Raw genomic sequence first — 16,272 nt, forward strand, 5'->3', positions numbered from 1 at the left:
CAACATGGGAGGGGTAGGTGCTTTGGGGAAGGGGGGCGCCCTGTGGCCCCCCACCCCAAAGCACATGTCCCCATGTTGATGAGGACAGGGCCTCTTCCCGACAACCCTGGCCGTTGGTTGTCGGGGTCTGCGGGAGGGGAGCTTATGGGAATCCGGGAGCCTCCTTTAAGAAGGGGGCCCCCAGATGCCGGCCCCCCACCCTAGGTGAATGAATATGGGGTACATCGTACCCCTACCCATTCACCTGGCAGAAAAAAAATGTAAAAAAACACACTACACAGGGTTTTTAAAGTAATTTATTAGTCAGCTCCGGGGCCCCCCTCTCTTCTTTAGCTCTTTTACGAGGGGGGGCCTGCTTCTTCGATGTCTTCTGCGGGGGGGGCGATTGTCTAGTTTTCTTCCGCCAGGGGGGGGGCGCTATCTTCTTTAGCTCTTTTACAGCGGCCCCCCTCCCGGGCTTCTTAGATGTCTTCGGCGGGGGGGATGTGCCGGTCTTCACCGCCATCTGGTTCTCTCCTGCCGGGGGTGGGCCGCTTTCTTCTTTAGTTCTTTTACAGCGGCCCCCCTCCCGGGCTTCTTAGACGTCTTTGACGGGGGGGGGGTGTGCCGATCTTCACCGCCGTCTGGTTCTCTTCCGCGGGGGGTGGGACGCTTTCTTCTTTAGCTCTTTTACAGCGGCCCCCCTCCCGGGCTTCTTAGACGTCTTCGGCGGGGGGTGCCCGGGCTTCTGTCGCCTTCTGCCTTCTTCTCTTCTCTTCTTCTTCGACACCTCGCTTCCTCCCGCTGTAATGCCGCGTGCGCGCCTCTTATGTCCCATCATGCTCCGGGATGTACGCCATTTTTTTCAGTGTACGGGGTGTCTCCTTAAAATCCATAGCAGATCCAAGGGCCTGGTATGCTCCTGTAGGGGGAACCCATGCCGGCTTTTTTTTTTTAAATTTGGCGTGGAGTTCCCCCTCAAGATTCATACCAAACACAGTGCTTGGTATTGGCAGGGATCCAAGTCAGATCCCTGTTCAATATCGTGCCGCGGCTAAACGCAACCGCAGCTAAAAGCACTGAACAAATGCAGTTGATCGCTGTGCCTGGAGTCTTGAATTCCAGCAAAACATAAACATGCTTTTAGCTGCGGTAAAACAGCCGTTCGTCTGAAAGGGGCCTAACACCTACAGTAAGTCAATTATTTGCATCTCTGCCTTCTGTGTATAGAAACACGAAACATTCTTTCATTGCAGCTCCTCACTTTCTGCACTTACTTTCCTGGATTCTAAGTTGAAATGGGTACAACTCTTGTTACTGAAGATTAAAAATGTGTTTACAGCATATTGCTTAGGAGGGGATTTTTTTTGTATTCTCTTTATTAGGTGTCATTGGTATAAGTACAAAACAGAGCCAATTAAGCATACACAGGCTTGTATCTTACACAATATACACCATAAAACTAAAACAAGAAACAAAGCATCATCATACATAACTTGGGTACACTCAGGACCATCAAGTAGGAGTCCATGAAGTAAAAATAAGGTGCTACATCCTAATAAGGTGAAGAGATCCTCTAGAGCTGCCAGGTGCAGGATAAGCAGTCGCATGGCTGCAAACACAGTTATAGAAGCAGACGATCCACAACGCCATACATGCTCTTAAAAATCTTCAGATTTAAAAATTCTCCATAAGGCCTGGTTCACACTGGTGCTTTTTGACATGCGATTTGGCATGTCAAATCGCATGTCAAAATGGCGGTCTTTGCCACAAATTGCCGGCACTGTCCTAGTCGGTGCGATGCATCTGCGGCGCTGCACCGATTTCAAAAAGTAGTTTCTGTACTACTTTTTGCGATTTCCGCCTGCGATTTACATTGACATCTGTGCAGAAACCTGCACAGATGTCTCTAAAATTGCGGCCGAAATCCGGACTGCCAGCGGGAGTGAAATCGTGCGAGTTCAGCTGAACTCGCACGGCTTCACTCCCGCAGCCCAGTGTGAACCTGGGCTAAAAGACAAAATGTTCATACAGCAGATGTTAACACGTTTCAGCCTTGTCGACCTTGTTCACACCAAAAGAAAATTGCTTATGGACCATCCCAGTACTGATAGACAGACAATCAACTTCAATAAAAATATTATTTATTACATATAAAAACATACAGTTTAACAAAATCAATATACCAATAAAACGGGAGATTAAACCTTACAGTATACAATTACTCTTAGGTTTCTCCCAAAAAGAGATATCTGGTAATGGAATTATCCTCGTAGATTAAAGGTCCTCTACTAGTTGCGCGGAATATTCTATAAAAACAAGTAATTTATTTAGAACCTATGTATACAAAGTTTGACAAACGTATAATAAATAAAGGTCAGCAGTAAAATTTTAGTGGTTGCTTACCCAGATGCCCAAAGGCAGAAGGGGTCCCAGGACACCGCTAGGTTCCCCCCACAGCGGACATGAGGTATTGTTGGCGAAAAGTGTATCTAAAATAGTTAAGATGAATATGTAATGGATGGTAGATAAATAGTATGAAAGAGTCCATTGAAGTAGTAAACAGGGAAAGGAGGAGTGGAGGCAGCATTGCTGCAGTAAAGAGGGAGAGGGGGAAGGAAGAGCGAAAAGGCATAAAGGGGGGGGGGGGAGTGGGGAAAAACTGGTGAAAAAGGGGAGGAAAAAGAGGGGGGAGAAGGGGGAAGGGTATTGGGTGAGGGGGGAGGCAAGGAAAGGGGGGATGGGTGGGAGGAAGGAGCAGACTGTAATTACTACAATAGAAAAGTGGGTTACCTATTTAATTTTAGAAAGTTTAAAGATCATTGTTCACCAACGGAAATTAGCTATGACCCCTCAAAGCCTTAAATTGGTTGTAAACACTTACATAAACCCAGTGAAGTGACTGGCCTTAGGTGACACAAGTTGTACTTGTTTATCTGCAGTGTTCTCTTCTCTACTGCGGTTCCAGATTTTGTAAAGCTTGTTTGAGCTGTCAGAAAAAAAGGGTCCAGAGAGCTGATGTTACACAATACAGAGATCAGTGAGGAGAGCACACAGGAACAGAGCTGAGGCTGTCAATCATCTGGAGCTCCCTCCCCTGTCACCCTTTTTCTCTTGGTGTCAGGAAAACTTGTCAGAAGTGATTCATGCTGATAGCAGAGGAATGAAGCAGCAGACAGAAATGACACGTAGTGCTCTGGATTGAGACAAGTACACACTATAGAGGGACATGATTTGTTCACATTTCATGGCTGGGGTTTACAACCACTTTAACCCTTAAAGTGTAATGAACATATTTTTTTGTTTGTTTCTTATGTTAAAAGCCCTATTTGACTTCCAGTGAAAGGGGGATTTTAAACATAATTTTACTTATAACTAGATCTCAAAACTAGTGGCAGAGCCAGAGCAAATTGTATGCTATCACTGTAATAAATAGTGGTTGACTAAGGAAAATAGTCTGGAAGTACAGTTGCTCTAGAGCTTAGTAAATAAGGAGAAGCTCTGCTGTCTTCCATCATCCAATCATGTGCAAGCAAAAATGCTGTTTTTTTTTAAAAAACTTTCATTGCATGTGATTGGTTATTCTTATTCTTAAAAGTGCAGCGCAAATAAAGTCCTTGACTGAAGAATCAAGAATTAAGATGACACCCAGTGAGATAGCAAAAATCTTCAGCAAATGTGATGATATCCTCCACCAGTATAAGAAGTGCCTCCTTACCAGAAGAGTTGGGCTATATGTTTTCACAAGTGGTCAAAGACAGCTTGTTCTCACCATAAGGGAGATGGTGCAGTGGAGTCCAATGCAGCAGTGAATAGTAGGTCCAATGCGGAATAAAAAATAAAAACACGTTCTAAGTGTAGACTGTATTTATTCCAAGCAAAGGTTAAAAAACAGCACTCCACCATACTACAGTCAGTCTGGTATGTCTGCAGACAATCTGCCCGAAAACAACTGGCCAGTAGGCGATAGGCAATGTAAAATAAAATAAAAACTCGGAGCAACGAGCAGCAGCAGAAAGGACGCGGGTGACGTCACAGGAAAAACTCCTCCCCCATACACACGTTACGTCCGGATTGGACTTCGTCAGCGGTGGGTGACCATCTCCCTTATGGTGAGAACAAGCTGTCTTTGACCACTTTTGAAAACATATGGTCCAACTCATCTGGTAAGGAGGCACTTCTTATACTGGTGGAGGATATCATCACATTTGCCGAAGATTTTTGCTATCTCACTGGGTGTCATCTTAATTCTTGATTCTTCAGTCAAGGACTTTATTTGCGCTCCACTTTTATTATTATTTACCCTTCTCTGCTAGCCACCAATGTAAGCGAGATCCTTCTTCATATATCTTCAACACAGGGAACACTTTTCCAATAACCATCAAAGTAGAGGAGGAACTTTTTTTACCGATCAATAAAGTAATGGACATTGTTTAGCTGTCCACCAGGGGTCCCCTTCTCCATTGATCATAAATGTAAGAAGCCCTCTTTTGCTAATCTGTTTTAACCCCTAAGAACCTGCACCACAGCGCAGTCCAGTTAAGTTGAATAGGTTGTGTTTGGCCTTTGCTATGCCATGATGCACACCCTTGTCCACTGCCTTTGCAGCTTAAGGGGGAGCAGTTGGAGGTAGTAAAAATGCAAATTTGCTATTTTTATCACCCCTAACCAAGTGCAAGTGTAAACCTAGGCTGAAAAACCCCTCAAGGTGTAGAGCCGGCAGCATCAAATCAGAGCTCTGCTGCACATGTTCGGTTAAACAGAGGAATTAGATGGATGACCTCCTTAACCTGCTTATTCATTGTCCAGTCACAAGCTGGGGGCACTGAGGTGACGCTGATGAAGCTGAAATTCAAGCAGATATAAAAAATGATTGCAGTGCTGTATTTACTAGTACATACTTTTTTTTTTAAATACAAGTGGTCTAAGTATTTGAATCAGTAGGGATGCAGTGCAAGGAGTATTGGCTTTTTGCCCAGTAAACTGAGGACACCAACCTGGTCATGGAGTCTGAAGTTCGGCTTAAAATGTATTTAATTCATCGTTTCCAAGTTAATTGGGAATAACGGTAGCCTGTGGAAGTTTTATGCTTGTCTATAGTCAGTGGATTTATGGAAAGTCTAAAAGAAACCCTACAGCACTCCTTGTATTACTGCTAGGTGGCTTCAAGGTCACATTTCACTGGGAAGCTATGCATGCACAATGACATTTCGACGTGTGCACAAAATAATAAATGGTGCTGCAATCACTGAAGCACAATAATCCGCTCGTTTTTTTGCATTGTGAATGTACATCATTTAGAGAACAGATGTTTGATTTAATAGCTTTTGTTAGTAATTAAGTGCATCGTATGCCTAGAGTTAACCCTTTCTCAATCCAAAGGAATTCAGGCTCAGGGAGTAGGCTGTGTGCAATAATATGGACAGCTTTGTACAATTGTCTGTAATATTTTAACCACCACATTTTGAAAAGCGTAACACTATTAGTATTGGGGCTCTTTTACACATGAGGTTGCCCTTACTGTCCCACTGAGAAGTGATTTGTGGTGGAATACTTTTCAGAGGGAAGGTGACAGGTGGCTGGAAGGCAATATGTTGCGTCTTCACTGCCATTTTTCAATAGACTCCCTCAAGAACTAGTTCATGCATGCATTCCTAAATACACAAAATATAACTAGATACTAATTTTTAGGAGTAATAACGCTGGGGTAGTTGATCCAGGCAATATCTGATTTCCTCCTGGGGGATCAGGAAGGAATTTTTCTACTGACAGCTCACATCCCGTATGACAGTCACACCTGGCAGGAATCTATGGCAGTTTTCTGTATAGAAAATGCTAATTAGGTGAAGACCTACGCTAGTTTATTTTTCATTCTGAAATTGAAACTGGTGCAGGTGGTGCAGATAGACCTAAAAAAAAAGGCCTATCTGCTTAGTTAATGTGGAGCACGCCACTTCTGACAGTTCCCTGAGCCAGGCAGTTTAGTTAATTCCCTGGAGTGCGTTTACCTATATTCAGGTGCATTCAGTTTAATTGTGTTTGTAATTAATAGAAATCTGTGTATCTCAGGCAGATTAGACTGAGTGCGCCTGGATGCATATAAATGTACTGTATGTGCATTTTGCATTTAAACACAAAAAAAAAACACTATTTTTCCAGATCAATTTTTTCTGTCTTTATATAAAGCAAATGCAGGAGGCCTGTGTGAATGAGGCCTAATTTGTTCCAATTTTCTCATTTATCATTTGTGGCACAGTGATTTTATTTTATACAAATCCGATTGTTTGTCTTCTGTGTTCATACATAGGAGCATTCTCTCATTTCATAGCTCGTTGACTTTTGTAAGACAGTCTGCAGATCATTTGGTCTTTGACTGAAAAGCACACATCTGTAAAATTAAATACTACTACAGTGAAATCCTCATTCATAAACTCCAGCAGAGCCTCTCTTTTGGTATACTTTCAATGAATGCATCAGAAATAAATGAAGCATTTCCATTCATGCTTGTGATTCCCACATATTCTATCCTCTGACTAGAAATGATTGTTAGATGACAGTGGAAAGTCTGAGGCTGGTTCAAAGTTTTACATTTTAAAGTCTATATTTGTGATTTCCAAAATTAAACCTTCCTAAAAGAAAATGTTCTATTCTTGGAAGTTCATATTTATTAGAAATGCAAAACAGGGGGCACTGCGATATAATAACTAACCAATGAATAGTTATAATTAATAATACATATACCAACAATAATGAAGTGCAGAAGAACAATATACCACCCGATTGGTGGATTTATACCAAATGTACTATCAATATCAATACCATGCATAAGTCATAAACATAAAAGTTCAAAATGAAATAAATCAGTCTATGGAATGTCCATAAACTCAGTGGATAAATATATATAGAGGTGCTTAAAATTCTTCAGTTTGTTCAGTGCAAGAAAGATTTCCACCTTCACCAGTGAAGGTACACCACAACGTGATAAAAAGGATGGCACCTTACCAGATACAGTTGACCTGTTTAATTAAAAATAGGTCAATTGTAGCTTTGTGTCACTATGGAAAATATGGGCAGCTAGATTCTTTTTAGGTTCAGCCTGACTTGGACATCATTTAGCATGACAAAAAAGGAAAGAAGACCGCCATAGTGTGATTCCATTTAATAAAAAACATTTAAAATGCACAATGCCGAGTGGCTCCTTACTTGGAACAGTGCCCGTGTCCCCGCACTGAGGCTGTTCGGCTTAAAGGTAACAAAAAGATGGATCCTTGCTGGGGAAGACGGCGTGCGTTCCACCTCTGGCGTCAGAGAACCAACCGGACCGGAAGTTGATAGCTGTAACATTGCATTGTTTATATTTACCAAAAGTCAATTTCATGTGACTCTTTAAAAATGTACTTGCATACTGCTCCATATTTTGATGTTTGTATTTCTGAAGCAACATAACCCTGGTATTTTTTTTTCAGCCGGTGACTTTCTTATGAATGCCGCCGGGTCACTTTCAGAAGTGACAAGTAGTGACGTTGCCCCCGCCACCTGCCAGTGTTTTTCAGGCTTACCGATTTTACCAGCACGGCCCGAGAAACAATTTGATGGTGCGGCCTGCTGGTCACAGAGGCAAACAGAGACCAGATCTTCTCTGATCACCTTCATGACCTTGGAGGACCTGAGCGACGTCATGATGTCACTTCCGGTCTAGGGTGGAAGTAAAGACTTTTTTTTTTAAAAGCCAAAGTTCAATTTTTTTTTGGTTTGATCTTTTGCTAAAGTAGAGATAAAGTAGATAAAGTAGAGATTTGGAGTCTTTTTGACCCCAGATCTCTCCATAAAGTGGACCTGTCCTCCTTATTTTTATTACAAGGGATGTTTACATTCCTTGTAATAGGAATAAAAGTGATTAAAAGAAAAAAAATTAACCTCCCTAGCAGTAATCCCGAGTGCGGCTCTGGGTTAAATTTCGGTACCATTAGTGGTAACTCAGAGCCACATTCAAGATTGCATCTCAGGATCCTGGTGCAGGTTAATTCCTTTTTTTTTTCAATGGGATCAAAAATGTTAAACACTGGTGAGCCGCGCTTTTAGGCGTTTTTTTACATTAGAGCATTTTTACAGCTGAAAAACACCCACTAGTTTGGGGGTTAGTTTCCAGCCAAAAAACACCCCAGACAAAAACAGTTGATAACAGCCTATGTGTGCATGGACACATAGGATAACATGCTGGAGAGTTTATTGACTGTAGAAAAAAACATCTGAAGCCAAAAACAGCTGCTGTAAAAATGTCCAGTGTGCATGAGACCTAAAATTTAGCATTGTTGGAGCAAAATGAATCTATATACTACCATTACCGTGAATACAAAACAGTCTTTCTAAACCTTGATAATAATTTACTGTTCAGCTAATGAGCCATATATGATTATCTTGGGATGTGTAATGTTATCCTACCTATACCAATAAGATCTGTATAAGTTTCTGTAAAGTAATACTTATTTGTTAATAAGTACACTTGATCTAAGTCTATATCTGATGCATACTCATTTCTGCTCTCAGTGTGCATGGCCTTCCTCACTAATAAGCAGCATGAAACACAATTCATTATATAGTATACATTATTTGTAAAACGTTTCCTTGTACCAATACGAAGTACTGCTTTTACTGTAATTTTTACTTTTCAGCTTTTATGTCTTTTGACCACAGAGGTGACAGGAAGTGAGGGGAAATTTTACAGTCAATTGTTGTCTCCAGGGCAAGTGTTTTCTTTTGAAGATGTCCCTTCTACTCATGTTATTGTGACTGCCCTAAAATTTTAGATTTGCCCTCAATTTTTGTTCTGGCAGCAATGGACACCCTGACAGATAGCGAGTGTAGATCTTTCTGAAATAGACACAGAGAACCATAAAAACCCAAAAGATGTTGTCACCTTTTTCCAGTTTATCCAAAACTAGGATAAAAAAGATTTGGCTAAAGTCCTACTTTAATATCATTGTAATGCTTCAGCATTCTTTACCAGCCTGTAAGTACTTGTATTAATCATATAATACAAATTGCAGTTTAGTACCCCAATGATGAATACAGGGAGTATGCTTGATTGGCAACAAGGGACAAAGCTTGCTGCGAGAGTTTTAGCTAGATGCGTCTATTGATGCATTTTTCCAGTACAATCCAACATCCTGTTTCTAAAAAGATTAAAGGCTCTCAGCATCCATAACTTGCAGTACTGGCAAAGTAATGCAAGCAATGTGTGCATGAACAAATACATTTACAATATACCTGTAATCTTGAAATGCAATAGTTTATAAATACAGTTGAACCTCAGATTACGAGCATAATCCATTCCAGGAGTATGCTCCTAATGCAAAGTACTGGCATATCAAAGCGAGTTTTCCCCGTTGAAGTCAATGGAAATGAAAATAATTTGTTCCACATTGACGTCAATGGGATGCAATACCAAATGCGGCCAGAGCTGGGGGGCGCCAGAGAGCGCCGAAAACGGCCGAAAATGCCCGAGGACACTTCGGCTTGTTTCCTGCGCCCCCGTACCTCAGGCCAAATGAGGTACTGCAGGCCAATGTTTGGCTTTTCTCGGCTCCTGCGCCCCTGTACCTCAGGCCAAATGAGGTACTGCAGGCCTATTTAGCTTGAATTCTGCTCATCTTGCGAGTCAACACTCGCAAACCGAGTCAGAATTAAAAAAAAAAAGTTGCTCGCAAATCAAAACACTTTCAAACCAAGTTACTCTTAAACTGGGGTTCCGCTGTACTATGATTGGAACCTGCTGCACCTTTGAAAAATATTTTTCTCTCTTTTTTTTTTTTAACATTTTACACATGGTATAATAATATGCAATAATTTTCTTTCTCGCTCACTGAGTGACATATGATTCAGAGACAACTGGGTTATACTGCTGTCTACAGGAGGATTTGGAAACTGGCAAACAAAGCAGTGACTTACAATATAACCCCTCCCACCCCTAGTATGCCTCAACTTTAGTGTCCGAGGAAGAAGGACTTTTTTTCTACTTAAAAAATGCTTTGTACTAGTCATGTTTTCTTACATTCAAGATTATCATTATTTTTATTCAATCAAGCTTATCCAGATCAGTGTATCCTCAGCAATAGCCCTGGAGGCTGTACCCGGAACCCACTGGACTAGACGATTGTGGAGCTTGCTCAGACTGTGACCTTCAGGCACTGGACTCTGCACTGTGGTGCTTCCCAGACCTAAGTGTTAGGTAGTTGCGGAGTGCTTTCTGAGTCCACAGCCATGATACAGCCTCTGGTGGGACTTAGTATCTGAAGATCCATTTTGTGAATAAGCTATGGAGATTGAGTGTCGAGAGTTACCTTTCGAATAAGACAGCTGAGCACCATTATTACCACTGTTCTTTGTGTTGGTTGCCACAGAAAGGTTTAATGCTGAGGATTTGAGCGTTTGGGCAATCCCTTAGGTGGAGTGTTGTGTGCACATGCTCTGCACTCTTCTTCCTGCTATTCAACATGCAGTAACACATTCCTGCCCCTGCTCCTTATTCCAACTGATGCGGAGACCCTCCTTGGTTGGTGTTTGATGCCTTCCTACAGTGACCTGGTCAACTCCCGATGCCTGAACCTTTTCTGCATCCAGCAGTCAGTTTTTGTGTATTCAAGGCCCAGCTTTGTACCCTGGGCTTCTTAATCCCTGCTTTGCAGCACAACATAATGGGTCCCAGACACACAGGATGACATCCCACTTGAACAGGTCTTTGCAGCTCACAGTCTATTATCAGCTTCTGTGCTGCCTGTTAGAGGGCTTGACATTGACAGGCTGGAATGTTGCCCAGTCCTGGGAGTCTTCCTTAGTTTCCTCGGGCAAGCCCTCCACTTGGTTCTATCCCAGGAGGACTTCACAGTTATGTAGGTTTGCAAAATCACTTCCTAATTTGCCTACAGCCATAGGAGTCTCTGAGACTTCTGCTGCAGAGTCTATGTCTGATTCTTAGTCTCATAACTCCTTAACAGATGATAGTGGCCCTGAGGAGTCGCAGGCGGATACCATTACTTCCAGGTTTAGAGAAACCATTTCAGCTCTTATTGACACAACAGTTTAAAATTGGAAGATTGGCCTGCAGCTTCTACTAGTGTTCTCTTCAGAGACCGGAAAGTAAACAGTTTATCATAGTTATTGAACTCATCTTTGATATATTTGTACATTTTAATCATGTCCTCTCTTAAGAGCCTCTTCTCCTCATAGCTAAGGTCCTCAATTCCCCTTATTAATTTTGTTGCTCTTCGCTGAATTCTTTCTAATTTACCAACATCTTTCCTAAAGGGCTGGTGACCAAAGCTAAACTGCATATATATAGCTGAGGCCAAACCAATGCTTTGTAAAGGGGTAGAAGTGCTGATTTCTCTCTGAAATGCTTGCCTTTTAATGCATGACAATATTTTGCTTGTTTTGTTAGCTGCAGCTTAACATTGCTTGCTATTACTGTCTGTGATCTACAAGCACCCCCATCCTTTTTCATAACTGATTCTCCCAGTGGATCATCTCCCAATGTGTATTTTGCATGTGTATTTTTGGCACATAAGTGCAAATTTTACATTTCTCAATATTGAACCTCATCTGCCATGTAGCTGCCCAACCCACTATTGTATTAAAGTGATTGTAAAGTCTGTTTTTTTTTCTATAAAATTAACAAACATGTTATACTTACCTGCTCTGTTGCAGTGGATTTGTACAGAGCAGTCCGGATCCTCCTCTTCTCGTGTCCTTCTTCTGTGATCCTCGCCCCCCCCCTTCTATTCAGTGCCCCCACAGCAAGCAAGTTGCTATGGGGGCACCTTGAGCTCCCTGTGTCCATTCAGACACTGAGCCTCGACCTGGCCATGCCCCCTCACTTTCCTGATTGGCTAGCTGACTTTGATTAACAGCAGCGGGGGCCAATCAGGAGGGAATATCAGGAGGTGAGAATCTTGGACAGCTGAGACAGAGAGGGGCCTCAGGTAAGTATTAGGGGGGCTGAGGGGGCATGCTGCACACCGAAGGCTTTTTATCTTAATGCATAGAATGCATTAAGATAAAAAAACTTCTGACTTTACAACTCCTTTAAGGTCTTGTAATGATGCTACATCCTATGATTAAGTTATTTCCCAGTATAATTTGGTATAATCAGCAAACACTGAATATGAGCTCTTGATTTCATCTGGATCTGATGATTTATTTTCCTATTATTTCTCTAGTCTCTTTTGTACCTTGTTTTCAGTCAACCATGGGGGTACCTTCTGTGAAACACCATTAATATTACTGTTAAAACTATCAAACCTGTCTTTTTCATCCATAAAAGCTGAAGAGAAAAAAATATTTAACACATTTCCCTGTCATTTATGGTCAGCTTCCCATGTTCATCCGTTATGGGGTTTATTTGTTCTTTAACAATCTTTTTACTATTAATATACTTGAAATGATTTCGTGATGTTGTGGCCTTAAGCCTTCCTAAGGTAATGTCAGCTATTTACCTTAACCAGAACATTGTTCTTCCATTCCACTGTCTGGGTTCAGTGGATCAGAAGAAGATATAACCTTCATTATTTGAATGTAGAGCATGCTGTGATTGTCTATCTCGCAGCCACTGCTTCAGTTAGAAGGACTTTCTATCCTTGTCATTCCTGATGGTCCCCTTTAAAGGGCAACCAGCTTCTTGTTCCACCGTTTCTATGTGGCTCAGACATACAATCATCCAAGCCTATAGTCTTAAGGATTGAATTTCACCCTTTCCTAGATTTTCAAAGCTGCCACCAGGTCTCCCTGAGTTTTACCAGGTTGATGTTCAGATCTCATCTTGTGCCATTTTTTGTGGTGTGAAGTCCTTCAGGCAGCTGTCTTTTTTATAAAAATTAGGCATGGTGGGAGTGGAAGGCGTTTAAACAGTCTGGTCACTGTTTTTTCATGTGCCTTTGTACAAATCTCTCTGTGTCCCTCAATGAACTCAAAGTAATAGATTTTAAGGTAAGTACAAAAAATCCAACTTTCCACAACATACCAGAGAAACCAGCATTTTTTTTCCAGAATCAGAACAGTGAAATGGTATTCTAGCCCAAAGTCACTTTGAGCCTAGGTTCACAATAATGCGATTTGACATGTCAAATCGCATGCCAGACCGGCAGCTATTGGTGCAACGCCGACTTTGCGGCACCTCACCGCTTCCCAGTAGTAGTTTCTGTACTACTTTTGGCGATTTCGGGGTGCGACTTGTATAGACAACTGTGCAGAAACCCTCATAAATGTCACTGAAATCACTCCCAAAGTCGGAGTGACATACGAGTATGAAATTGTGCGAGGTCAGTGTGAACCTGGACTAAAGGCTGTTGGAAAATTACAAATACTCACAGATGATTCGGGTTTTACAAAGCACTTTAGCTATTCAGATCTACCTATAATATGTGAATATGCCACTAACTATTTCTAATCTGACCTGTCTGGCAGGATGAAGAGGTCTTGGTGGAATGCAGGGTTCGCTTCCTGTCCTTCATGGGTGTTGGCAAAGATGTTCACACGTTCGCTTTTATTATGGACACTGGAAATCAGCACTTTGAGACTCATGTCTTCTGGTGTGAGCCTAATGCAGGAAATGTTTCCGAAGCTGTGCAAGCAGCCTGCATGGTGAGTGGTTGTTCCTGTAATTCAATCTTTCCAAAGTTTACTGTAACATAATAAACTGCAGGCTCACAAGCCTCTTGCTGTATGTATCTGTACTGTAAGTCATAGATTGTATTGAGCTCCAGAGAAAATGGTGACAGTTTAAATTGTTGGTACAATATATATACAGTATATACAGTGCCTTGAAAAATTATTCACACCCCTTGAAATTTTCCACATTTTGTCATATTACAACTAAAAACATAAATTAGTTTTATTGGGATTTTACGTGATAGACCAACACAAAGTGCCACATAATTGTCTCAGTATAAATACAGCTGTTTTGTGAAGCCCTCAGATGTTTGTTAGAGAACCCTAGTGAACAAACAGCATAACGAAGGCCAAGGAACACACCAGATAGGTCAGGGATAAAGTTGTGCAGAAGTTTAAAGCAGGTTTAGGTTATAAAAAAATATCCCAAGCTTTGAACATCTCACAGAGCACTTGTCAATCCATCATCCGAAAATGGAAAGAGTATGGCACAACTGCAAATCTACCAAGATATGGCTGTCCACCTAAGCTAATACAAAGACAAATCTCCTGCGCTCCGGTATTTTTAGGGAAGATGTTTGAAGAAAAGGTGAAACTCAATAGCAACTCAATAAAAAGGTATCTTCCAAAGTCTTGCAGCCCTCCTCTGAATCGTTGGAATTCATAAAACTAAAGGAAACAAAAAAGGAAAAACGGAGGGCGCACCGACCTAGTGTGATACTGATTGGTGGATTTTATTAAATAAATAAAAACAAATCATAATACTCACAAAAGGAGTGTTAAAAACAGGCCTTGAATCACAATGCAGCAAAGAACCAACACCATCGGCATAGCACGATATTGTTTCGATCCGTGACCGTGGCTAGGGCTGACGCGTTTCAGGGGAGAACCCCTTTCCTCAGAGCTTGAAACGCGTCAGCCCTAGCCACGGTCACGGATCGAAACAATATCGTGCTATGCCGATGGTGTTGACTGCAGACCTTTTAGCTCTGAGGAAAGGGGTTCTCCCCTGAAACGCGTCTGCCCTATCCACGGTCACGGATCGAAACAATATCGTGCTATGCCGATGGTGTTGGTTCTTTGCTGCATTGTGATTCAAGGCCTGTTTTTAACACTCCTTTTGTGAGTATTATGATTTGTTTTTATTTATTTAATAAAATCCACCAATCAGTATCACACTAGGTCGGTGCACCCTCCGTTTTTCCTTTTTTGTTTCCTTTTGTCCACCTAAGCTGACAGGCCGGGCAAGGAGAGCATTAATCACAGAAGCAGCCAAGAGGCCCAAGGTAACTCTGGAGGAGCTGCAGAGATCCACAGCTCATATGGGAGAATCTGTACACAGGACAACTATTAGTCTTGCACTCCACAAATCTGGCCTTTATGGAAGAGTGGGGGACACAGCCAACGTGTGGAAGAAGGTGCTCTGGTCATATGAGACCGAAGCTTTTTGGCCTAAGAGCAAAACGCTATGTGTGGCAAAAAAACTAACACTGCACATCTCGCTGAACACACCATCCCCACTGTGAAACATGGTGTTGGCAGCATCATGTTGTGGGGATGCTTTTCTTCAGCAGGGACGGGAAAGCTGGTCAGAGTTAATGGGAAAATGGATGGAGCCAAATACAGGGCAATCTTAAAAGAAAACCTGTTAAAGTCTGCAAAAGACTTGAGACTGGGGTGGAGGTTCTCCTACCAGAAGGACAATGACCCTAAACATACAGCCAGAGCTACAATAGAATGGTTTACTTTACACCAAAGCATTTTCATGCATTAGAATGGCCCAGACAATTTTAGGCCTAAATTCAATTGAGAATCTGTGGCAAGACTTGAAAATTCCTGTTCACAGACGCTCTTCATCCAACCTGACAGAGCTTAAGCTATTTTTCAAAGAAATATGGGCAAAAATGTCACTCTGAAAGATGTGCAAAGCTGGTAGAGAAATGGCCAAAAAAGACTTGCAGCTGTAATTGGTTCTAAAAAGTATTGACTCAGGGGAGCTGAATACAAATGCACACCACACTTTTCACATATTTTTTTTTTTTAAATGTTGAAAACCATTTATCATTTTCCTTTCACTTCACAATTATGTGCCACTTTGTGTTGGTCTATCACAAATAATCCCAATAAAATACTTTTACGTTTTCGGTTGTAACATGACATGTGGAAAATGTCAAGGGGCATGAATACTTTTTCAAGGCACTGTATTTATATATATATATATATATATATATATATATATATATATATATATATATATATATATATATATATATATAGATCGATATTTTTTTTTTTTTTTTTTTTTACAGATTTAAATTCTTTATTTTATGTTTTTTTTTCACACTTAATTTCTCCTTATACACACATATATAGCCAATCTTTAACTATACACATATGAATACTTTTTCAAGGCCCTGTATTTATTTTTATATATATATAGAGATAGATAGATAGATATATATATAGAGATAGATAGATATATATATATATATATATATATATATATATAGAGATAGATAGATATATAGATAGATAGATAGATACAGTTGTGCTTATAAGTTTACATAACCTGGCATCATTTTTTATTTCTTGGCCATTTTTCAGAGGATTTGAACGCTAACACAAAAACAG

General features: G+C 41.1%; 1 protein-coding gene across 8 annotated transcripts in view; it reads left to right on the plus strand.

The window, feature by feature from the left end:
• Positions 1 to 16,272, plus strand: part of APBB2 (amyloid beta precursor protein binding family B member 2) — a 478,208-nt gene that overhangs the window by 455,492 nt on the left and 6,444 nt on the right. For all 8 annotated transcript variants that reach the window (XM_040335050.1, XM_040335048.1, XM_040335053.1 and 5 more), the window contains one exon: positions 13,438 to 13,614. In XM_040335050.1, the coding sequence (XP_040190984.1) occupies positions 13,438 to 13,614 (177 nt within the window). The remainder of the gene's footprint in view (positions 1 to 13,437; positions 13,615 to 16,272) is intronic.

This window comes from Rana temporaria, chromosome 1 (genome assembly GCF_905171775.1).
Source record: "Rana temporaria chromosome 1, aRanTem1.1, whole genome shotgun sequence".
NCBI classification, from domain to species: Eukaryota; Metazoa; Chordata; class Amphibia; order Anura; family Ranidae; genus Rana; species Rana temporaria.